The sequence below is a fragment of the Somniosus microcephalus genome, chromosome 18 (genome assembly GCF_052327205.1).
Source record: "Somniosus microcephalus isolate GS21.2 chromosome 18, FLI_Smic_1.0, whole genome shotgun sequence".
NCBI classification, from domain to species: domain Eukaryota; kingdom Metazoa; phylum Chordata; class Chondrichthyes; order Squaliformes; family Somniosidae; genus Somniosus; species Somniosus microcephalus.
This window is the reverse complement of record NC_141004.1, coordinates 27,558,510-27,583,628: the sequence shown is the minus strand read 5'-3', so window position 1 is coordinate 27,583,628 and position 25,119 is coordinate 27,558,510. Positions and strand designations below refer to the sequence as shown.

The 25,119-nt window shown below is 41.9% G+C and overlaps 1 protein-coding gene across 7 annotated transcripts; it reads left to right on the top strand.

Annotated features, from left to right (window-relative positions):
* The first annotated feature begins 991 nt into the window (after nt 1-991).
* Nucleotides 992-25,109, top strand: LOC147105171 (specifically androgen-regulated gene protein-like). 7 transcript variants are annotated; one of them, XM_086011266.1, is made up of 4 exons: nt 992-1,035; nt 4,506-4,676; nt 15,729-15,936; nt 22,612-25,109. In XM_086011266.1, the coding sequence occupies exons 2-4, from the start codon at nt 4,581-4,583 to the stop codon at nt 23,964-23,966; spliced, it is 1,659 nt and encodes a 552-aa protein (XP_085867392.1). In that variant the 5' UTR covers nt 992-1,035; nt 4,506-4,580; the 3' UTR covers nt 23,967-25,109. The 7 variants fall into 7 exon arrangements, with proteins under 7 accessions (XP_085867392.1, XP_085867389.1, XP_085867396.1 ...); XM_086011263.1 differs by lacking the exon at nt 992-1,035 and adding an exon at nt 1,089-1,297; XM_086011268.1 differs by lacking the exon at nt 992-1,035 and adding an exon at nt 1,090-1,297 and having other exon boundaries at nt 15,732-15,936.
* Nucleotides 25,110-25,119: the final 10 nt, after the last annotated feature.

Genomic DNA, 25,119 nt, shown 5'->3' with positions numbered 1-25,119 from the left:
AATAACTATACATCCTGTTCTCAATTTTATTTGTACATTAAATACAACCAACTGTGTATTGAGACATGATTCTCATTTTATTAGCAGACAAAGATAAACAGGTTCAAATAATTTCTTTTAAAGTCACTATTTTTATCATACAACACATATGTCATTGTATTCACTATGAAACAAGATTAGTTACATGCATGACAGGCCCTCCCTAGTTAAGTGGCTTGATACTTGTGTGAATACATATCCCCTTCAGGAGATAGCAGAAAATCAAGTATAAAAGTATAAAAGAAAATGACTGCCATCCCTCAATATATCTGAGGAAATCAGGTAGGAAAAACCTTGAGGCATAGGAAGGCTGGCGCAGTTTGGTTTAAAAAACACCTTCAGTAATGTTCCTATTACCACTTCTTCATTAAGCTGGCAGAAACATTGCCCCCCAAATTCTTACCCACATAGAATGGCCAAGCCCTTTCCTTGCCACATTCATTTGTGTTTTTTTTGGGGGGGGGTGGAGAAGAGAAGGTGTAAGAAAGGTGAAAAGAGTTGTGTGTGGAGATTTACACCATTCCTTTTTATAAACTGATTTTGGGATGTGTAATAATAAGACAAATCTACATCCCTAACAACATTTAAGTAACCTCATACAAGGCCAGTAATATTTAAATTAGAAATACTGGAACAAATGTTTTTGGAGTTTGGCAGTTCATAGTGAAATCAAATCAGACTGCTATTGTTTGTGTTATCAGCACATAGCTTACACTGAGCTGTACTGCTCTTAAGGGTAACGATGTTAAAATGACATTCAAATCAATTGGGAAAAAAAAAGAAAAAACATACAGTTTAGTATTATAATGTGGCTTTCTATCGCAACATATAACTGGCTCGGAGCCCACCTATAGAGCGAAGAGGAAGGCACAAGCGACTCTGATTCGCTGAGCAGCTAAACGATGATGGGGCTGGTTGCGTGAGACTTGTTGGTGGGGGAAAGAGGCGGGGTGTGTTGAGACGGTGAGTGAGTGAGTGAGCGGACCCGACCGACAGGTAAAAATGAAGGAATCTGATTTGTCACGCGTAAAGAGAAAAGAGGGGGCTGGTTTGTTCATTGCAGGTAGCAAGACAAGAGGCAAAGCTTATTGGCTGCTGTGGGAGGGTGCATCCCTGAAGCTATAAAGGGAAGCAATAGCAGGGCATATGACATACTAACCAGAAGGCACATCAAAACACGACTATTTACAGGAAGAGAGAATTTATCGGTTTCGAATTGTACATGTGCTCTGGATTAATTGGGCTTGGCTACGTTCAGGTGAGTGAATGATTAAACCCGGGGTCCTTTTCAATGTCATTCAGAACGCAAAATAAAGCTGTGGATGGAAGTTTCCTGGACTCTGCTCCAGAGCGGACCGGAATGCAAGTATACCAGCCTGAGTCTGAAGCGCGCTTTAGACCCAGGAGCTCAACGCGGTGAGAATCACGATTCAAATGTTAGTAAAACGTGAATGAAGTGCCTCCCAGGTGGTACTGTGCAGCAAATAACCCGCGACTGTGTCTGACGTGTGTGTGTGTGTGTGTGTGAATTCGTTCAAGCTCGCCTCTTGCCGTGATCAGTTGGAGAGCCTGTAGCAAGTTTGCTGGAAGGGCTTTTTACAACATTCCAGGTCGACGAATTGATTTGTGTGTCGTGGAAAAAGTTTTTAAAAATCCATTTAAACAATTTCCGGAGACCTTTGTACCTTAGTTAGATCTGAACCGCCACTTTTACTTCTAGTTCAATTTTGTCATCTACTTTCACGACGAGCTCTTTTTTTTGGTCTTATTTTTATCTGGGTTTCATCATTTTCTGTTGAGAAAGAAATGGGACGTTTTATATGATGTGGTGAGAAATGTTCGAAGTGTTCCTTGGCCTGAATCATCATTTCTGGGTCCTCAAAGTAACCAAAGGTCCGACGCCTGTGTTCATACCCATTGGTGTACTAGGCTATCCTATGCATTCCCAGTACTTTCTTGATTCCAGTTTTCTAAAATCTCCTATACCGTAAGAAAATAGTTTTTTTTTAAATATTCGGGGTGTGTGTGTATATAATCTAATAGTTTGAGGGTCTAATCTGATCGTATGATCCTATCCACACCTACTGTGTCAATAACATCACATGACCTGACTGACTTGGTTAACCGAATGCCACTCTGCTTGACTAACCTGATATTGCAGCAATCGTTTGCGTCATGCTGTTTGCTAAAAATACTGTCTCCTTCGTGCATACCTGAGCAGGTTTTGCCCTTTCTGTTGTTGAGGTGTTGTCTGAAGGGAGAGCAAGTGATCTCTGGTCCTGGGACGGAAAAGTTGAATTGGCCCGCGTCATGGAGAAAGCATTTATTTACCAAATTATGGAATTGGGAGTTCAGACGAAAAGCGGGTGCAATAACCAGCAACTCCCACTTGAAACATATTATCTGCATATATATATGATGATGATGATGATTCCTCCCTTTTTTACACTTCCTGGTGAAGGAAGCGGGTTTAAATACAATTCAAGGATTTTACATGTCTTTCACGATTCTAGAAATTACAATGCAGTATTAAAACTGTTAAAATACTATTTCCTACTTGAATAGGTTTCATGTACATTTCTAAAAACACAATTCGAGGAATGCACTGAACATTTTTCTTTACAGTATTCCCCAACTAAACTGAACTAAATTTTATTTTGGTGCAGTTTATAAAGCGTCTTCACACAAAATCAAAGCTTTTTAAATTTTATCTTCAGCTTTTAAAGTGGTGTGTTCATAATACAATTCCACTTTGCTATTATAATCTGTGTCACTGTCTGACTCATAATCTTATGGCAAGCATACATCCACCACATACCAGATGTCACACTTTGCATCTATAGCAAAGTAATTTAACAATCATTTTGTAAACCATTCAAAAAGAACAGCCAGTTATCGACCAGGAACCTGAAATCTATAAGCACTTTCCAATCTATATAGTTTGCTGAACTAAGTTTAGGTTTATTTTCATTAGCTCTATATGGCTTTAAAGATACAGAAATCACAGAAACCACACAGTGCAGATAGAGGCCATTTCGGCCCATCGAGCCTGCACCGACACATATCCCACCCGATCCCCGTAACCCCTACACCAACACATATCCCACCCTATCCCCGTAACCCCACGTATTTAATCCCCCTAACACTAAGGGTCAATTTATCATAGCCAATCAACCTAACCCGCACATCTTTGGACTGTGGGAGGAAACCGGAGCACCCGGAGTAAACCCACACAAACACGGGGAGAATGTGCAAACTCCACACAGACAGTCGCCCGAGGCCGGATTCGAACCCGGGTCCCTGGCGCTGTGAGGCAACAGTGCTAACCACTATGCCACCGTGCTGCCCATACATAGACCTTTTCTGCAGAATAATATATTGGCCCATAATTTTCTGTCAAAAATAAGCCTCGCAGTTATTTATGCGCAAATGCTACAGCAACTTCAGGCGAGAGCAGATGTGCGATTAAACGCGGAGATCCAGAAGTTGCTGTGCGAGATGCTCTGCAGTTCGCTTTATGGAAACAGCATATTGCTGTCTGGCTCACCATTGAAATGTATTGAGCGGTGTGAAGTTGCTGTATTTGCACGGTATATATGAACTAGCCTTGCCACAGAAAGTTTAGAGCCGATCTGAAGTGTCGCTGTTATGGGTAGAAAGCAGGGACTGGGTACTGAATTTGGATGATTAGCCATGATCTCAATAAATGGCAGAGCAGGCTCGAGGGGCCGGATGGCCTACTCCTGCTCCTATTTTCTATGTTTTCTATGGAGCCATTTAAGATCTACGCATATTTAACTAAACCTGGATTACCTGTCAGAGACTTTTTTAATAATGTGCTAATTGTTAATTACTGCCAATGAACCTTTTTGGCACCAAAAATTGACACTTAGAAGTGTGGAGTTTGATTCCTTCAAGTTTTATTTGTTGTTGGATATTTTAAATATGTAAAATGTAATTTTTTAAAACTTTTTTACTTTCTGTTTCTCTTCTAATCCAATCTTTTTTCATTCTCTTATTTGGCCTTGAATTCACCCACACTAATTTACACTTCCTTGTGCTGTTTATTTCACAATCCTTCAATCTGATTGGTTAAGGAGATACACAGTTGTTTACCTTGTTCACTCAGGTCCCAGATGCCCTGTTATCAGCTCTCTCACTTCCAGAGCAAAATATTGTCGAAATTAAACGGGCAGAGGAAACTCTAACTCACTCCTACAATAAATGATGGCCCATTGTGTTGCATGGTATAACAGTCCTCCCCCTATAAAACAGGGTGACATTGGATTTACTGCAGTGGCCACAGGAGATCTGTTAGCTCATCTCAAAGATGTTATGTTGACTTTTTACTTTTACAGGAAGTTTTAAGTAATGGCTTTTTAATGGAGTGACCCAAAGTAGTATAATTTTACAATGATTTATAGGATTTTCTTTCTTGTTTGCTAATTGCTTTTCTCTGATTACAGTCACTACTGGATTTTTTGGTTCTCCCTAATGTACACCCTTGGTTGAACTAATCCCAATAAGAAGGCCCTAGTGCGATGCTCATAAGTGATACGTGGGCTGGACTATCTCCCATGGATTCCATTGCCAGTGTCGGGAGCTGCAACAGTGTAACCAGCAGCAACTCTGCTTTTGTGAGTCTTTGATATTTTATTAAGAAGTAGCAATTTTCCAAGTTGGGTGTGGTGGTGAAGTAAAGGAGACAAGTTCATTTGATGCTGCCCGCTGCTTCATGGTTTAAAAAAAAATCACACACCAGACTGAGCAATTTTTATTAATATTTTTATTTTCTTTTGATAATTTTTAATTTATCTAATTTAACAGTTTTGGTAAAAGAATTAGATCTTAAATGTTACATCTCTAAATATAAATTCACTCGAGTCTGTCTTAAAGTAAAAGTACACCGTTTATTAACAGAACGTTCTGGGAGAAGGTCATAGACCCCGCGGTCTAGTGACACCCTCTCGTTCTCTCTTGGTTGGTACAGCTTTTTATTCTATTTTCATCCAATCACACTGTATTACAATAATCACATGATCACATTGTATTACAATAATCACCTGATCACATATGGCTTATTTATTCTTTTCAGTATTAGTAAAGTTTAGTTACATCTTACTATGCCTTTGGTCACAGGTCAAATTCCCATGACCCCTATATTCTGCTGTCTACAATTTTTAGCTAAAGCAGCATATTCCTTATCGCTTAGCAAAACACACACATTCTGTCTTGTCCCGCAACTGCGTCTTATCTTGGTTTTTCGAAGCTTCTCACACTGTCTTTTGTTTAGTTTTGCCTTTTTACGTAAGTCAATTTTTATTGTGATATTTCTTATCTCAACCTGGTTTCTTTTTGTTCTTGTTCATTTTCACATGACCCCACTCCTTTGTTCTGATTTTAATTTTGCTGGCACCACTTAATTAGTGGTCACCTTGGCTGTCTGAATTCTGAGAGGGTTCATTTTAACCCCTTCAGTGGTGAAGTAAAGGAAACAAGTTCATTTGATGCTGCCTGCCGCTTCATGGTTTAAAAAAAATCACACACCAAACTGAGCAATTTTTATTAATATTTTTTATTTTCTTTTGATAGTTAATTTTTAATTTATCTAATTTAACAGTTTTTGTAAAAGAATTAGATCTTAAATGTTACATCTTTAAATATATTTTGACTGCACTGGACTTTAACTTTTTTGTGGATGCAACCATTCCCAATTTCTGGATTCATTAAAATTTGAACTTGTGTATTTTGTTAATAAAACCTTTCACTCACTGAATTTAACTGGTAACATTTTTTTTCTGGTGAAGTAAGGATGCAATTTATCTAATTTAACAGAATGGTACAAATTGCTGATGAGGGTCCTTTACGCTAGGAGTAGCGAACTGATCAACAGGCCACTTGTGCAGGATTTAGAATGCAGTAATGTGGATGTGAAGAGAAGTCAAAGGCTTCATTTCAGCATAATTATGGAATGTTTTATCAGTAAACTGACCTATTAACAGTTTTTATAGTAAAGTCTGAATGTGTGCTCATCCAATGATGCACCATACCGGGGGTACAGTAGCTTTGTGGTTATGTTACTGGACTATTAATCCAGAGACCTGGACTAATGATCTGGTGACGTGAGTTCAAATCCCACTACAAATAAATCTGGAATAAAAAGCTAGTATCAGTAATGGTGACTATGAAGCTACCAGATTGTTGTAAAAACCCATCTGGTTCACTAATGTCCTTTTTAGGGAAGGCAATCTGTTGTCCTTACATAGAAACATAGAAGATAGGAGCAGGAGTAGGCCATTCAGCCCCTCGAGCCTGTTCCGCCATTTAATGAGCTCATGGCTGATCATCCAAACTCCGTACCCATATTGCTTGATCCCTTTAGCCTTAAGAAATATATCTAACTCCTTCTTGAATATATTTAATAAGTTAGCCTCAACTGCCTTCTGTGGTAGAGAATTCCACAGGCTCACCACTCTCTGGGTGAAGAAATTCCTCCTCATCTCAGTCCTAAATGGCTTACCCCTTATCCTTACACTGTGACACCTGGTTCTGGACTCCCCCGCCATCAGGAACATCCTGCACCTACTCTGTCTAGTCCTGTTAGAATTTTATAAGTTTCAATGAGATCACCTCTCATTCTTCTAAACTCCAGCGAGTATAAACCCAATCAACCCAATCTCTCTTCATACGTTATTCCTGCCATCTCAGGTATCAGTTTGGTGAATCTTCGCTGCACTCCCTCCATGGCAAGAACATCCTTCCTCAGATAAGGCGACCAAAACTGCACACAATCTCAAGATGTGGTCTCACCAAGGCCCTGTACAACTGCAGCAAGACATCCTTGCTCCTGTACTTCAATCCTCTTGCTATGAAGGCCAACATACCATTTGCCTTCTTTACTGCCTGCTGCACCTGCATGCTTAGCTTCAGCGACTGGTGCACAAGGACACCCAGGTCTCGTTGCACTTCCCCTTTTCCCAATCTATTGCTGTTCAGATAATCTGTCTTCCTGTTTTTGCCACCAAAGTGGATAACCTCGCATTTATCCACATTATACTGCATCTGCCATACATCTGCCCAATCACCCAACCTGTCCAAATCATACCCAGTCTGGCCTATATATGCATCCAGACCCGCAGCAATATGGTTGACTCTTAACAGCCCTCTAAAACCCTAGCAAGCCACTCTGTTGTATTCAAGAAGGCGGCTCGCCACCACCTTCTCAAGGGCAATAAATGGGCTGACCTTGCCAACGATGTCCACATCCCGTGAATGAATAAAAAAGTCACAATGTGTTGCTACTTGACATCATAATGAGTTATCCTCCTGTCTTATTAAACAAGTAATGACATCATTACCAATTAGTCTTGGTAAACGAATGAGATCTTAAATGTTACATCTTTAAATATATTTTGACTGCACTGGACTTTAATTTTTTTGTGCACGCAACCATTCCCAATTTCTGGATTCATTAAAATTTGAACTTGTGTACATGTCATTTTTTTTCTAGTGAGGATATTTAATTGTACTCTATTTTCTTAGTTATTGTGTTTTTATTGCAGCTCTGGTCTTGCTAGCCCATGCACTCGTGCAGCACACAGGATGACCACCCATTTCCTGGCTGCCTCCAACTCTGTTCACAAACTGGGCATTGGGAAGTCTGCAAGAGCAGCCTAGCAATGACTTGCCCTCTAAATTTTTGATCTCTCTCTCTTTCCCCCTCCCCCAAATCGGGAGGCCTGCCTTCTGCTTGGTGTCACAGCATAGATTTTAAGATCAACTTGGTGGAGGAGGGATGGCAGGGTTTGAAGCTCTGTTCCTTCACTTTATGAAACTGTGCATTGGTCCTGCAGTGCAGAATTGTGCCATACCACTTCTGGTGCTGATGTATTACTCGAGGCTTTTTTCCCTGTAATGTGATATGTAGCAGGTGATGAGCTACAAGAGTAACTTATTCAGAATTTGGAAGTTATAAACCACAAAGCAGAGTTCAAACAGGTTATGAATGTCAACAGAAATCCCTTTTTCCCCATCCCCTAGATAAAATGTTGTTGCTCAATGCAGCACATATGATAAATAGGTTAGTCAAGAACATTAAGCTTTTTTACTATTATGCATTTGTGGACCCTGAATGCAATTGCATGGTAAAAAAATAACACGACATAGATGAATGGGAAATAAAGCTAGCCTACTATGCCTTTCTGAAGATGCATAACATCTACTGGTTTAATGCATTATTTATAATTAAACTCATCAGTGTATATATCAACATAATAACCAAAACGGTGATTATAGATATAGGTTGGCTGGAGAAGGTGATTAATGAGCCCTGTCAGACCTTGCAAAACTGGATTTATCTGCATACATCATTATTTATTTAGTTGCCATATTTGTGAGATGCATTATGTTTACTGAGTTGCACCCTTTTGCTTTGGGAATTGATTAGGTGTAATCCAGATGTCCGTCACTAAGTAGTGTAAATAAAACCTAATGTTATAAATGAATGATGTGACTTTGAACATGTAAAAAGAATTTTCTTTCCTGATTGTAAAAGGATTCTGTGAAACCTGCTATTGACATGCACGTAGTGTTAAAATTCACCACATCTTTTCATAATCATTTATAATAACAAGAAGACAGATCTTTAGGTTTATGTATATGTGAATAAAGCAGATGTATAAAAGCCTTATATAAATAGTGATGGGAACTCTGGTTAAGGGTGAATAAGGAAGTAGTTGTCATGATTTTGGGTTTTGAAATACTGTTTCTGTTCTTTCAGTACTCTTGACCAGCTATACCCTTGCATAGGTCATAGGTCACATGGCCCAGTATTAATAATTACGTTGCTATGCAAAATTTACACTTTACCCAATGTTTTAAATTAACGATTAAATATTTGATCAAAGCATAAGCCAGCCATCTTCCAAAATAGATCATATGTTGCCTGTCTTGGATGTTACAGGAAACCTGACTAGAAATACTTTTATTTTAATGACATAAGCTTTCAAACAATATGCGGAACTATGATGGGACAACATTTTCAATCACTATATAACTCTCATGCAACACACCATTGGCCAAGTTTGGCAGTCTCCAAGCTAGAGTGCTGGATCCATATACAGTACATGCATTGCATCTGAATTAATTACATGGAACATTTTTTAAACATATAAAAGATTGGAACTTTAGTGACAAAGTTTGGACTATAAAGTGGTTAACATTTGTTCCAATGAAATGTACATACTGTCTGTTTGCTATTTCCTAAATCTGTGTATGTTAATGACCATGAATCCAAACTCCAACAAAGAGTCACTTAAAAAGTAACACTGGAGTTTTGTTTCCTGAATAATTTTTTTTGGTTCATTGCTAGACTAGTTTTTTTGTGCATATATTATGAGGATGGTTGTGGATAGTACAAAAGATATTTCTGTTCAGAGGATTAAATCTGTGAATATTGTTTTAATTTCATGCAAGAGCAGAGAAGTGGGACTAATTGGAGATCTCTTTCAAAGAGCCAGCACCGGCACGGTGGGCCGAATGGCTCCATATCCCTTACTACCCTTGCCTAATAAAAAAAACTAACCATCTCAGTTTTGACATTTGTAATTGTTCTAGCCTCAACAGCTTTTTTTTTGAGGGGGCGGGGGCGGGGGCAAGAGCGTTCCAGACTTGTACTACCATTAGCATGAAGAAGTGCTTCCTGATTTCACCCCTGAATGGCCTATCTCTAATTTTAAGGTTATGCCACCTTGTTCTAGACTCCCCCACCAGGAGGAAATAGTTTCTCTCGATCTACCCTAGGAAATCCTTTAATTATTTTAAACGCCTTAATTAGAGCATCCTGAATTTTCTATACTCAAGGGAATACAAACCTAGTCTATGCAACCTGTCCTCATAATACAAAAGTCATAAGAACATGAGAAGCAGGAGTAGGCCATTCGGCCCTTCGAGCCTGCTCCGCCATTCAATGAGATCATGGCTGATCTTCTACCTCAATTCCATTCACCGGCCCTATCGCCATATCCCTTGATGGCCCTTACTAGTCAGAAATCTATCGACTTCTGTTTTGAATATACCCAATGACTGAGCCTCCACAGCCCTCTGGGGTAGAGAATTCCAAAGATTCACCACCCTTTGTGTGAAGAAATTTCTCATCTCAGTCCTGAATGGCCTACCCTTTATCCTGAGGCTGTGGCCCCTGGTTCTAGACTCCCCAGCCAAGGGAAACATTCCCCCAGCATCCACCCTATCAAGCCCTGTAATAATTTTGTATGCTTCAATGAGATCCCCTCTCATTCTTCTGAATTCAAGAGAATACAGGCCTAGTTTACTCAATCTCTTCTCATACGACAGTCCCGCCATCCCAGGAATCAATCTCGTGAACCTTCGTTGCACTCCCTCTATATCCTTCCTTAGGTAAAGAGAACAAAATTGTATACCATACTCCAGGTGTGGTCTCACCAAGGCCCTATATAATTGGAGTAAGACTTCTTTACTCCTGTACTCAAATCCTCTTGTAATGAAGGCCAACATACCATTTGCCTTCCTAATGGCTTGCTACAACTGCACATTCACTTTCAGTGACTCATGTACAAGGACACCCAGGTTCCTTTGAGCATCTGCATTCCCCAATCTTTCCCCATTTAGGAAATACTCTACCTTTCTGTTTTTTCTACCAAGTGGAAAACTTCACATTTATCCACATTATATTCCATCTGCCATGTTCTCGCCCACTCACTGAGCCTGTCGAGATCCCCTTGAAGCCTCTTCACAACTGCCACTGCCACCTAGCTTTGTATCATCAGCAAATTTGGAAATGTTACCTTTAGTCCCCTTATCCAAATCATTGATATAGATTGTGAACAGCTGGGGCTCAAGCACCGATCCTTGCGGTACCCCACTAGTCACAGCCTGCCATCCTGAAAAAGACCCGTTTATCCCAACTCTTTGTTTTCTGTCTGGTAACCAATTCTCAATCCATGCTAGTATATTACCCCCAATTCCATGTGCCCTAATTTTGTTCACCAACCTCTTGTGTGGGACCTTATCGAAGGCCTTCTGAAAATCCAGATACACCACATCTACTGGTTCCCCTTTGCCTACTCCACTAGTTACATCCTCAAACAACTCCAATAGGTTTGTCAAACCGGATTTCCCATTCAATTCAATTCAATTTTATTTGTCATATATGCAGCAAACGTGTGTACTGCACAATGAAATGTTGATTTTTACAAGTCCTCCCAACATTAGAATAAATATGGCATAGCACTGATAAAAATACTAATCGAAATACAGTAATAAATAAAAACAACAATAATAAATAATAAATTATTTGTTCATGAGTCTTATGGCCTGGGGGTAGAAGCTGTTTCGAAACCTGCTGGTATGAGACCGTATGCTTTGGTATCTCTTACCGGACGGGAGCAGGGCGAAGAGGTTGTGGCTGGGGTGGCTCGCGTCTTTGATGATTCTCAGGGCCTATAAATCCATAAATTTCATAAATCCATGTTGACTCTGCCTAATTTTGTGGCAACTTTAAAAGCTTCCTCCTTTGACTTAATACTAGCTTTAATTTCTTTTGTTAGCCATGGTTGGATCACTTTTCCTTTTGGGTTTTTATTCCCTAGAGGAATATATGTTTGTTGCAAATTTTGCATTATGCATTATTTCCTTGAATGGCTCGCTTCAGAAAACTCACTATTTTAAACCTTTGTCTGCAATATTGTTGATGAGCTGCAAAAACCGGAAGTGAGAGCTCCGTCACATGCTATGCGGAAGAGTCCAACTCGCTGGGTAAGCTGGGAGGTAGAGAGAGAGAGAGGAATGGGAGAGATGGGGGTACAGAGAGAGAGAACGAGATTTAAGGGAGGGGAAGAGATAGAGACCAGTGGGAGGGGAGAGACGGGGATGGAGACACGAAAGGAAGAGATTGATGCGGCCAGGGGTGGGGGGAGGGGGGGGGAGATGAATGTGGGAGAGATTGGGTGAGGGTGTGAGAGAGAGAGAGAGATACCGGGCAGGTAGAAAGATGAGTAAACACTGAGGGCACGAGATAGAGATACAGGGAAAAGAGGAAGGGGGGAGACAGATGAGGGAAAGAAGCTGAGAGGTAGTTGGGGAAAAAGACTGAGACACACAGGGGAGAGTGATTGACAGAGAGATGTGAGGGGGAGAGAATGGGAGGAGAGGGCAGAAGAGAGAAACCAGAGGGGTTTGGGAGTGAGGCCAGAGACCAGGGGGGAGGGGAGAGAACAGAAGGAGAAGGGAGGAGACTGATAGATGGATGGAGGACGGTGCAGGAAAGAGGAGGACGATGAGGATGTTCAAGTTTTAGGCTGCACCAGATGGTTTTCTTGAGTTCAATGACCAAAGTCATTCCTGCAGGTAAGTCCACACGCCCAGTTAACTGAAGTGACCTTGTATGCCAATATCCGGTAATGTAGCATTGCCTGAGGTTAATCAGAACACTCTCTTGTTATTATATTTTGCTAATTGGATATGACCGCAGCCCTCCCATGTATTTGGATAATAATGGAAGAATAATCCAATGGTTCTCAAACTGGTGTCTGTGTAGATAGGCAAGTAAACAGCAGAGGGGTTGGGAAACCACCTGAAACACTCAGCAGGTGGGCAGTGGAGGGCTACACCTGAAACAGTGCTAGTGTTCCCAACAGGAGCCACCAAGCCTAATCCCACTCCAGGAAGAGGAGGGAGGTGTTGTGTGGTGAAGTAGTCAACAGACATGTTCCTGAACTTGTTGGGTTACATTTCAGCTGAAGGGAATATAAAAGTTTTCACCTCACCAATCACATCAGTGTTCACTGGGGGTGATCACAACTCCTGAGACAGGTGCTTTTTGATTTTTTTCCCCCTCCAGAACTTCCCTTTGGTTGGCAGCTGCAGGGACTGCATTGCATGGTGGTTGCATGGGACACCAGGTGAAGGGTGGTGATAACGGTTAGGATTTTTAAAAAAAATTATAAAGCATTTTCGGATGCAGTAACAGCTTTTGTAAAGAGCTGTGACCTGTTAGAGATTAAATAAAGCCACTAATGAGGTTTATAAACCAAAAAGTGGCAACTCAAGATTTCTTACTAATAATTTTTAAGAGACGGTGGGGTTGGCATTACTGAGTCCATACCGACAGATATATATTACACAAACATTTGTTGTGGGGCGGGTTAGACTTTGACATTTGTAAAGGGTGGGGGGAGGGAGGGAGAGCGAGCAGGGGAAGGAGGAAGAATATCTATTTGCAGCTAGCAGGGATAGCACTAACCTATGTATTTCCAGGGCAGATCACTCCATAGCGGATAGCCCAATATGCATAGCCCTACATCTACAGGACCTGAGCCTTGCCATATTCTCTCATCACTCGGATTGCTGTCCAAAATGATTGAATGCAAGAACATGATCAGAATATGTGTAACAGTTTACCTTTCTGGTTGCAATTCTCAAACTATCATCCATGAGAGAGGGTTGAAGTTTGTAGAGCATCGGTGGGATATGGTAGGCTTGACTCTATTATCTTGAGGTGACTCTTCTGCATGTTGTAGTTTTAAAGATCCGTCTTTTCCTCCTCTGCTAACTGGTGACCCAGTTCTCTTTGTCAAGCCACCTTGAGGCTTTGTTTCAGGAAATTAATATGGTGTGAAGGGTGAAGATATTTTTGTTGAGGTACAATTCCAGGTGGTCAGCACATACTTAAACCTTTGGAGCATTACTGAGTCCTGAAGAGAATGATTTGATTTGGGGGTATTGCTATTTATTATGTGGGTGAGATGGTGATATTTGTCTGCTAGGCAAGTAAATAATTTGGTCTCTGTAAATGAGTTGGCCTGGTTAGTGATACATTTTTCATGCTAGGTTTGGAATATACTTGGGAGATTTCCTTTCTACCAGTTTGAGGGAAAAATGCAGGTCCTGAGGAAAGGAACACTTAACCCGGAGCTAACAGGTCTGAGATCAGTAACTAGAGGTCATGTTCCAACAAAGCAGCAATCCTGTTTATACTGCTTATCTGGAACTTTAATTGCCCCATTTAGGAGTGAGTTCTCTACATGCTCAGATACAAGCATGGGCAAAGCCATATGACGAATAGAGATTTAAATGTTTGCATACCAGGTTTGACTCCACATTGAATTTTTACTCCATGCGGTGTCAAAACAAAGTGGTGTGAGTCTGACCCCCTGGGAAGGAAATGCTGCTTCTCTTATTAGTTGAGATGGGCCCTGACAAAATTTACACTGTGTGGTAAACCACTGTATTGTATATTGCCACCTCTGGGTGGCGCTGTGTATGGAGGCATGCCTCAGCTGACTCCACCCACCACTGTGTGGGTTTCGTTCAGACTTGTTCAGTCACTCACGAAGAAGCATGGTCTCTTCTTAGCTAATAAAAGCCTTATTCATCTCTTCTTTCGACTCATCATCTCTTCTTCGACTCATCACCTTTTATGAAGTAATTGATAAGCGTATCACACTGCCAATTTAGTGTTGTTGTGAAGCAAAACTAATGTTGCACCAATGGTAAACTTACAATATAAAAGCACCCGTAGACCTTTTACCAGGCTGATAGTGTTACTATTATGGGGTGTTTTACACCATTTTCCATTTTCTATGGGGGAATCTGAACAGCTTGCTTGTCCTCCCTCAGGCGTGATCTGGGCAGATAGCCCTATTTGTTGACGTCAGCATTTATGCTGGCAGGATTTGGTGGGGGGGAGGGTTTAGTCTATACAAGTTAGTGAATTTGGGAATTACGAACATAAAAAATAGACAGGCAGGCAAAGCCCAACTGGTCCATCAGACCTGCCCTGCACCATGATGGCCAGACCATCTCAATCACTCAACTTTTCCCTTGGCAAAAATACTTGAAAAAATAAATTCTCTTATTTTTCATATTTATGGGAGAGAATTACTGTTGCCCCATGGTATTTGATGTTCACCCTTGACCACACAAAGGGGTAGGACTAGTGAATATGTATAAGGATATCATGTATGAGGGTTCATGTCCTCCGAAATAAAGATTGTATTTGTAAATTCTGCCAAACTCCTTGATCTTTTACAACTCTTTATGGCGTGAGGTGGAAGGGTTAGTTATGTTTTGGGAGTCTCGTATCGGGCATGCGGACGATGTGACCCGTCCATCGGAGCTGATCGAGCGTGGTCAAAGCTTCGATGCTGGGGATGTTGGCCTGAGCAAGAACACTGACATTGGTGCGCCTATCCTGCCAATGGATTTGCAGGATCTTGCGGAGGCGGCGATGGTGGTACCTCTCCGGTGCTTTGAGGTGCCTGCTGTATACATGTGAAGTGGAATGTCATCAACATACAGCAATATTCTCGGAACCTCCAACCTCTATGGATGTTTGAACTTGAAGTATAGGATTTTAATCACCGTGGTCGTTCATCCAAGCCCAATAAGAAAGATTTTTCATTCCACCCAATTGAATACCTTTTGTGTCTAGGCAGCATATTCATGAGAGTTGTTGCTGTCACAATGTGGAGGTCCATCATGAATAAGCAGAGGTTTGCTGTTTTTCTTGTGAATGTCAGCCACTCCAAGCCTGTTTGGTCAGTGTGGGCTAGTTCTTTTGATTTCAAACTTGCTCAAACAACATTCCTGGTGCATTTAGTTTTCTCTTGCAGAGCACAATGGAGCTAAATGTTTGCACTGATTTCTTTCAGCAGAGCGATGAGCACTTGGACTATCTCTCGGCAGAAGAGAGGGAATGTCTCATGTTTCTTGAAGAAACGATTGAGTCATTAGATACTGAAGAGGACAGTGGGGTTTCCACTGATGAATTAGAGCGAACTGAAACATCTGCTAAAACTGGGAGTACGCTGGAAAAATCTACCCTACTACACCCTGAATTAGCACATAGTCAAAATACAGGTAAGACTCTGCTTGTCAAAATGTCTGGAGATTGATAACATAGGTTTAATGTGTTCTTGTGTAAATTGTTACACATCTTCAGTGTGGTTAAGTGTATTTGAAGCAAAGGAAGAAACGCAGCCATGGGGAGAAAGCAGGCCAGTGGGATTGGTTTTGGATCACTCCAGGAAAGCGATGGTACAGTCCCAATGGGCTGACTGGTCTCCTTTTGTGCTTTAAATACCTGTTTCTATGGTGTAAAATAATCTGATGGATCCAGATTCTGTGCCCTGGGGTAATGGCACCTGGTAATTGTACACATTGTGACGTACCTTAATTTTACCAGGTACCTCGCAGTAGGTAAAGCACAAGTGAGTGAATTCTTCCAGGTGAGTTTTGCTTGCAATGCATTAGCATATAGCTGGTAGGCAACTTGAATACCCTCTTTGATATTATGAATAGATAAAGGGAAATAAGATATTGTCAATGGCCCATTCCCTGACTTCCCCCACAACTTAAAGATTTTGCCCATTGTCTAATGTTCTTTTTTGTATAATGACTCACCATCCAGCACTTGTCATTCTTTTGCTGATGATTCTACTCTACAACTTCTTTTAAATCACGTGTCAGTTTTGACAACTTCCAGTTCTCTCAAGATACAGTGGCTCAATCATTACATTGTCATTGCCTTCAATGCGGGAATGAAAATCTTGCATCTTTCAAAAATAGTTTTTCACACTTCTGGCAAATCTTGCCTATCGCTACAACCTATTCTCCGTGGCTTCATCCTTTTTTTTACTGACCTTCGTGGCCTTACACCATCTTATTATTAAAACTGTCTTTAAGAAACTTAGTTTCCTCTTTTCTCCTCAACAACTCAACCTCTACAAATCCCAAGTCTTATAAGACATTCCCTCCCCTCCCATGCTCCCTTGCAGAAAGCCCACAGTTCACTGCTACTTTCAAGCTTTAGCCTAGACCTTGTGTGTGAGCTGCAGATTAATTGCCTTTGAGTCAGAAAGTTGTCTGCTCAAGACCCACCCCAGTACAGTACTGAGGGAGTGCTGCACTGTTGGAAGTGCCGACTTTCAGATGAGATGTTAAACCGAGGGCCCGCCTACCCACTCAGGTGGATGTAAAGATCCAATGGCACTATTTTGAGGAAGAGCAGGAGAGTTCACCCTGTTGTCCTGTCCAATATTTATCCCTCAACATCACTAATCCAGATTCTGATCATCATCTCATTGCTGTTTGTGGCAGCTTGCTGTGAGCAAATTGGCTGCCACGTTTCCTACACAGCAACAGTGACTACCCTTCAAAAGTACTTCATTTGCTATAAAGCGCTTTGGGACGTCTGAGGTCATAAAAGGCACTATATAAATTTTATTCATTCACGGGATCTGGGCGTCGCTGGCAAGGTCAGCATTTATTGCCCATCCCTAGTTGCCCTTGAGAAGGAAGCCCATTATAAAAGATGTAATAGCAGAACACTTGGAAAACAGTGACAGGATCGGACAAAGTCAACATGGATTTACAAAAGGTAAATCGTGCTTGACTAATCTACTGGAATTTTTTGAGGATGTAACTGGTAAAATAGATAAGGGAGAACCAGTGGATGTGGTGTATTTGGACTTTCAAAAGGCTTTCGATAAGGTCCCGCATAAGAGATTAGCGTGTAAAGTTAAGGCACATGGGATTGGGGGCAAGGTATTGACTTGGATAGCGAACTGGTTGGCAGACAGAAAGCAAAGAGTTGGAATAAACGGCTCTTTTTCCGAGTGGCAGGCAGTGACTAGTGGGGTACCGCAGGGATCGGTCCTTGGACCCCAGCTATTCACAATATATATTAATGATCTAGACAAGGGAACTAGATGTAATATCTCCAAGTTTGCAGACGACACAAAGCTGGGTGGGCGTGTGTGCTGTGAGGAGGATGCAGAGAAACTCCAGAATGATTTGGACTGATTGGGCAGAAGCATGGTAGATGCAATATAATGTGGATAAATGCGAGGTTATCCACTTTGGTGTCAAAAACAGGGAGGCAGATTATTATCTGAATGGCAATAGATTGGGAGAAGGGGAAGTGTAACGAGACCTGGGTGTCCTCGTGCACCAGTCGCTGAAGGTAAGCATGCAGGTGCAGCAGGCGGTTAAGAAGGCAAATGGTATGTTGGCCTTCATAGCGAGAGGGTTTGAGTACAGGAACAAGGATGTCTTGCTGCAGTTGTACAGGGCCTTGGTGAGACCACACCTTGAGTATTGTGTGCAGTTTTGGTCGCCTTATCGGAGGAAGGATGTTCTTGCCATGGAGGGAGTGCAGCGAAGATTCACCAGACTGATACCTGGGATGGCAGGAATGACTTATGAGGAGAGATTGGGACGATTGGGCTTATACTCACTGGAGTTTAGAAGAATGAGAGGGGATCCCATTGAAACTTATAAAATTCTAACAGGACTAGACAGACTAGATGCAGGAAGGATGTTCCCGATGGTCGGGGAGTCCAGAACCAGGGGTCACAGTCTCAGGATAAGGGGTAAGCCATTTAGGACAGAGATGAGGAGGAATTTCTTCACCCAGAGAGTGGTGAACCTGTGGAATTCTCTACCACAGAAGGCAGTAGAGGCCAATTCATTAAATATATTCAAGAAGGAGTTGGATATATTTCTTAAGGCTAAAGGGATCAAGGGATATGGGGAGAAGGCCGGAACGGGGTACTGAATTTGGATGATCAGCCATGATCTCATTGAATGGCGAAGCAGGCTCGAGGGGCCGAATGGCCTACTCCTGCTCCTATCTTCTATGTTTCTATGTGAGCTGCCTTCTTGAACCGCTGCAGTCCATGTGGTGAAGGTACTCCCACAGTGCTGTTAGGGAGGGAGTTCCAGGATTTTGACCCAGCGATGATGAAGGAGCGGCGATCTACATCCAAGTCAGGATGGTGTGTGACCTGGAGGGGAACCTGGAGGTGGTGGTGTTCCCATGCGTCTGTTCTAGGTGGTAGAGGTCGCAGGTTTAGGAGGTGCTGCCGACGAAGCCTTGGCGAGTTGCTGCAGTGCATCTTGTAGATGGTACACACTGCAGCCATGGTACACCGGTGGTGGAGGGAGTGACTGGCTAAGGTGGTGGATGGGATACCAATCAAGCGGGCTGCTTTGTCCTGGATGGTGTCGAGCTTCTTGTGTGTTGTTGGAGCTGCACTCATCCAGGCACGTGGAAAGTATTCCATCACACTCCTTACTTGTGCCTTGTAGATTGTGGAAAGGCTTTGGGGAGTCAGGAGGTGAGACACTCGCCACAGAATACCCAGCCTCTGACCTGCTCTTGTTGCCACAGTATTTATGTGACTGGTCCAGTTAAGTTCCTGATCAGTGGTGACCCCCAGCATATTGATGGTGGGGGATTTGGCGTTGGTAATGCTGTTGAATGTCAAGGGGCAGTAGTTAGACGCTCGCTTTTTGGAGATAGTCATTGTCTGGCACTTGTGTGGCACGAATGTTACTTGTCACTTATCAGCCCAAGCCTGATTGTCATCCCGGTCTTGCTGCATGCGGGCACGGACTGCTTCATTATCTGAGGAGTTGCTAATGGCACTGAACACTGCAGACATCAGCAAACATCCCCACTTCTGATGTTATGAAGGAGGGAAGGTTATTGATGAAGTAGCTGAAGATGATTGGGCCTAGGACACTGCCCTGAGGAACTCCTGCAGCGATGTCCTGGGGCTGTGATGATTGAGCTCCAACCACCACAACCATCTTCCTTTGTGCTAGGTATGACTCCAGCCAGTGGAGCGTTTTCCCCCCGATTCCCATTGACTTCAGTTTTATTAGGGCTCCTTGATGCCACACTCGGTCAAATGCTGCCTTGATGTCAAGGGCAGTCACTCTCGCCTCACCTCTGGAATTCAGCTCTTTTGTCCATGTTTGGACCAAGGCTGTAATGAGGTCTGGAGCCGAGTGGAATCCAAACTGGGCATCAGTGAGCAGGTTATTGGTGAGTAAGTGCAGTTTGGTAGCACTGTCGATGACCCCGCCATCACTTTGCTGATGATTGAGAGTAGACTGATGGGGTGGTAATTGGTCGGATTGGATTTGTCCTGCATTTTGTGGACAGGACATACCGGGGCAGTTTTTCACATTGTTGGATAGATGCCAGTGTTATAGCTGGAGTGGAACAGCTTGGTTAGAGGTGCGGCTAGTTCTGGAGCACAAGTCTTCAGCATGATAGCTGGGATGTTGTCGGGGCCCACAGCCTTTGCTGTATCCAATGCGCTCAGCCGTTTCTTGATATCGCGTGGAGTGAATCGAATTGGCTAAAGACTGGCTTCTGTGGTGGTGGGGACCTCGGGAGGCCAATATGGATCATCCACTCGGCACTTCTGGCTGAAGATGGTTGCAAACGCTTCAGCTTTGTCTTTTGCACTCGTGCTGGTCTCCACCATCATTGAGGATGGGGATATTCATGGAACCTCCTCCTCCCGTTAGTTGTTTAATGGTCCACCACCATTCGCAACTGGATGTGGCAGGACTGCAGAGCTTTAATCTGATCTGTTGGTTGTGGGATCGCTTAGCTCTGTCTATAGCACGCTGTTTCTGCTTTTTAGCATGCATGTAGTCCTGTGTTGCAGCTTCCCTAGGTTGGCACTGCATTTTTAGGTACACCTGATGCTGCTCCTGGCATGCTCTTCTACACTCCTTATTGAACCAGGGTTGGCCCCCTGGCTTGATGGTAATGGTAGAGTGAGGGATATGCCGGGCCATGAGGTTACAGATTGTGGTGGAATACAATTCTGCTGCTGCTGATGGCCCACAGCGCCTCATGGATGCCCAGTTTTGAGCTGCTAGATCTATTCTGAATCTATCCCATTTAGCACAGTGGTAGTGCCACACAACAAGATGGAGGATGCAAGTCTTTTTTTTTCTTTTTAACTGCGTCCCATTTCCAAGTTTGCTCTTATGGTTTTTTTCCCCGCCCTCTCATTCCACTCTCTTTTTCCCCCCCCCCCCTCCCCAATGTGAGAGTCCCTTTATCTGCTGTTCTCAACCCCAGGACTCCTAAAGTCCTTGCCCCACCAGCACTACCTGCTTCTGATTTGAATGTCTCTGCTTACTGCTGTACTTCCTTTCCAAACCCTCCCTTTCACTACCTCCCTTCCTTTTTAGAAGAACGAACAGTGGGCATATTGATTGCTTTACTAAAAATGCTCCTATTTAATCCCAATTTATATTAAGGGGTGATTACATAATTTAAAAAAATAGACACTGGTTGTTCAATGTAAAATGAATGTAATTTTGCACAAATTAACATTTTTAAAGCAATAGAAGGAATGACAAAAGAAGGATAGCAACTACAAAAGTAAATGAAGGATTGTACGTCAAATGCTAGAAAAGCAGGAAGACAATTTAAGAATAAATTGATATGGAGAGCAAACAATATTTAAGTCGAGTGTTATTTTTTAAATTCTATTCAAATGACTTTTTTTTTAGTATTTTTGTCTGTGAGCAATGCAGCAGGTCATCAATTAGTCTATATATAAAGTTTTAATCATTGGCCCGGAATTTGCAGTTGTAATGGCGGCAAAACGGTCAGCGTTTGGCGTCATTACAACTGTGACACTGACGGCAGCTTCTGGCGTCCGGAAATCCAGAAGTTGCCGTCAGTCATTTCCTTATCCTCCACAGGCTGCGTTGTTGAATTCCCCACAGTCGTTAATCAATTGAAATCACTGAACTGACGAGAACTTAAGCTTTTACAGTCCAATATCACTATTAATCCCTTCCATCCTGCCCCTGAAAAAGTTAAGCCTTGTTCAATGAGGTGTAACTGGATTTTTAATGGAGTACTGAGTCATAACTACTGCTGAACCAGCGCTCTGGCCCTGAAAAATGAATTTTATATTTGTGGAATGTCAAATTTTTCGATTATGATAATTCCATGGTTTTTAATTTTTCTTAACGTTTGTTTATGATATTTCAGCTTCTACTTTAATCCCATGTGTATGTTCCAATCTTGCACTCTCTGTAAAATGATTTTAAAAAGTGAAGGATAATCAGTACATTTTACTTCCTGGTTTGCTGTCTGAGAATTCTTCAATGTGATTGGCTGCTTAGCCAGCTTGATGTCATCACTGTTGCTGGACGTTGGAGTTCCCCTAGACTTAGCGCCAGATTCAAATTAACGTCACGAGAGATGAAATCCATGCTACAGAGATTGCTATATCTCTGTGGGCAGCTTTCTTTGAGGTATACGGCGAGGGACATCACTTCACCGCTAACTGCAAAATCTGGCCCATTGTGTTTCAGGCATCATACTTTTAAGTGTCAAAAAAAAATTAACTTCCATTATCATCAATTAAACTCTAAAGTGCCCTATTTACAACAATTACAACTTGTGACTTAAAGGGACAGGCTAGATAAAACATAGCTGTACTTTAGCAGCTATGTGGTGAATTGCATGGTATAATGTCCCAGCCATTATAAAACTTGCTGTGTGTAACTCCATAGGACTATGTATTAAACTGTTTAACTGTACTAAACCCTAATGGATATTTGAAATGATTAAGTGTTATTACTTTAAAACATTTATTTCTGGAATTGGATTTTTGAAGAATTGCTGAGTCTCTTTTAATTCCCTCTAAACCTTAATTATTGTAGTGCTGCTAATTTATTTGCCTTGTGTTTATTATTCCTAATTAGAACCTGATGTAAAAGTCCCAAGGGCAGTTTCACCGGACAGGAGCAAGAATAGCATTGATTCCACAACCCCACAGATAGTTCGAGCAAAATCTGGAGCAAACACTCTGCCTAAATATAACCCAAAACTTGGCATTGAAAGCAAAAGCACACTGCCACCAAGCCGGCTATCCGAATCCAGCAGAAGTCCTATTTTCTCTGGAGATACGAGACCAAGATCCCATACTGCATTGGTTCAGCATCAGTTGGTGGAATCCAAAGATGATAAGGCCAAGCTAGGTCCTCCCACTGCTCCTAAACCCAGGAAACTGCCATCCAAAATCATCCTGAAAAGCTGCCAGAAAAACAATGGTCCTATGATATCTGGTACAAACGCTCCGAATAGCTTTAAGATACCAAAAGGTCCTCCACGAAACAACGGGTATAATTTAGCTAGGGATGGCAGTACTGACGAAGAAGTGCAACAGATCCGAATGGAAGCTTTGGCCAAGCTAGGATTGCTGTCGGAGCCAGATGGCCAGAAGAGGCCATCTCAAATAAGTCTGAAAACAGAGTCAACATCCATCAGTCAGACAGTCACAGCGGGTGATGAAATGAAAATCAAGCAACCAGAAGTGATGGTGAGACACAATAAAACAGACAGCCTGAAATATCCAAGTATTGGAATTGATTCTCCTTCGAATCGTCCCGCTGCCAGTGCTGTTGATCCTGGCATGAGTGGCATTACTAATAAGCCGGCAAATGTGATTGTGGGGGACGTGAACAAAGCACAATGGCAATTGGGTGCCACAAAATCAAGCAGCTTAAAAAGGTTTACCACAGCTGGTGAAAACATGCCGCTGACTGTAAGCCTAGGCTCTGCTCGAAACTTTTCAGCCACCACTGCCCTTAGCCCGGGCATGAGCAAAACTCTCCCTATTGCCAGAAGATCAGCAAATGTAAATGAAGGGCAAGTGAAAAATATAAACACACCACAATGGCAGTTGGGTGCCACAAAGACAAGTAGCTTAAAGAGGTTTGGCACAGCTAATGACAGTAAGCAGCCCACACTGTATTCCAGTATTGCTCAAAACACTTCAGTCGCTGCTGCTGCTGCTCCCGGGCTGAATAAATATGTTAGGCCAAGACCTGTGTCAATATGCTCAGAAACAGATTTGTCAGTCAGGCATGGAGCTACATTAGAGGCAGTATCGTCTGATAAACCGGGCGGGACGTCCTTCCCAATAAGGATAAACTATATTTCAGCCAAATTTCAGAAATCGCCACCAAAAGGGCTTCATGTACAAGCTACACCACAAGGACCAACTACTAAGGACCGCACAGAAGCATTGAGAAAACTTGGCCTTCTGAAAGAGTAAAAAGAAATTTAGAAGACTGCACAGGATCCCATGGACTTAATATAGTGTCTACTAACATGAAGTCAGTTCAGCTAACGTGCTGGAAGCAAATTTAGCCAAAATGGGCAATAAAATAACTAACTGCCATACTACAAGAAGCCATAGAGAAAACTCACTGAAATCGCCAGCATGGAAATGAAGCTGTAGAATTAGAATCTGGTTAAAGATATCAATTTGAAATGTGTAGTCTTATTTCTTGTATTTAGTTAAATGATTATCGCTGCTGCAGCGTTGCCTTTTTGATACATTACGCATTTTTTGCCTCTTCACCTCATTCATTTTGCAAGATATGGCTGCCGAATGCCTGGCACAACAGGCTAGTCATCTTTCCGCCTCATCTGGCTTTCAGTGCGATATGTGCGTCCATGATTGGGCTCTTCCTCCATCGGCACACCCATAACAACTTTGACTCATCGTTGATTTGACTGGAGACACCATCATCATGAGCACCTATTAACTCGGAGTTATGGGAGTGATTCCTTTGTTCTCTCTCAATGTGACTTGCAGTAGAAATGAGACCGTTTCAAGTATATTCTCTTTTAAAACAGTGACTTTTAAAGTTCATCTGTCATTGTTCAGTAGAGAAGGAATTTTAGTTTTTATTGAAAGCATTGTTTTAATTATGATACTTTAAATATAATTAATTATACAATGCACGCTGATGAATTATTTTATATAATAAGTGGAACTTTTCATATAAATCCTTGTTTTGGTATCTCGTTAAAGGAATTCCAACCAATCCCTGTCACATTGTGATGTTACCTGCATCACTTCACAAGTTTGTAATGAATCCCATGCAACATACCATTAAACCTATTTAAAAGTTAGCTTTAATTCTGGTTAAAATAACTATCTTGTATAAACATCAAACCTAGCATGTAATGAGACTTCAGGTAAATATTTGTAAATGAACTAGTAACTCATTTACTTGTTCCTTGTGAATTATTATCTGCCACAAATGTTGAATAAAAAACATTCAATTCTTTTCCAAAAGAGTAATACTCATGTCTTTTAGTGCAAGTAAGCTCCAAGTATTTTTTAAACTGTTCACGGCTGATTTATATCATGTTTATATTTACTAATAAACTTTGTCTATGGTGCCTAGTATTGTGTC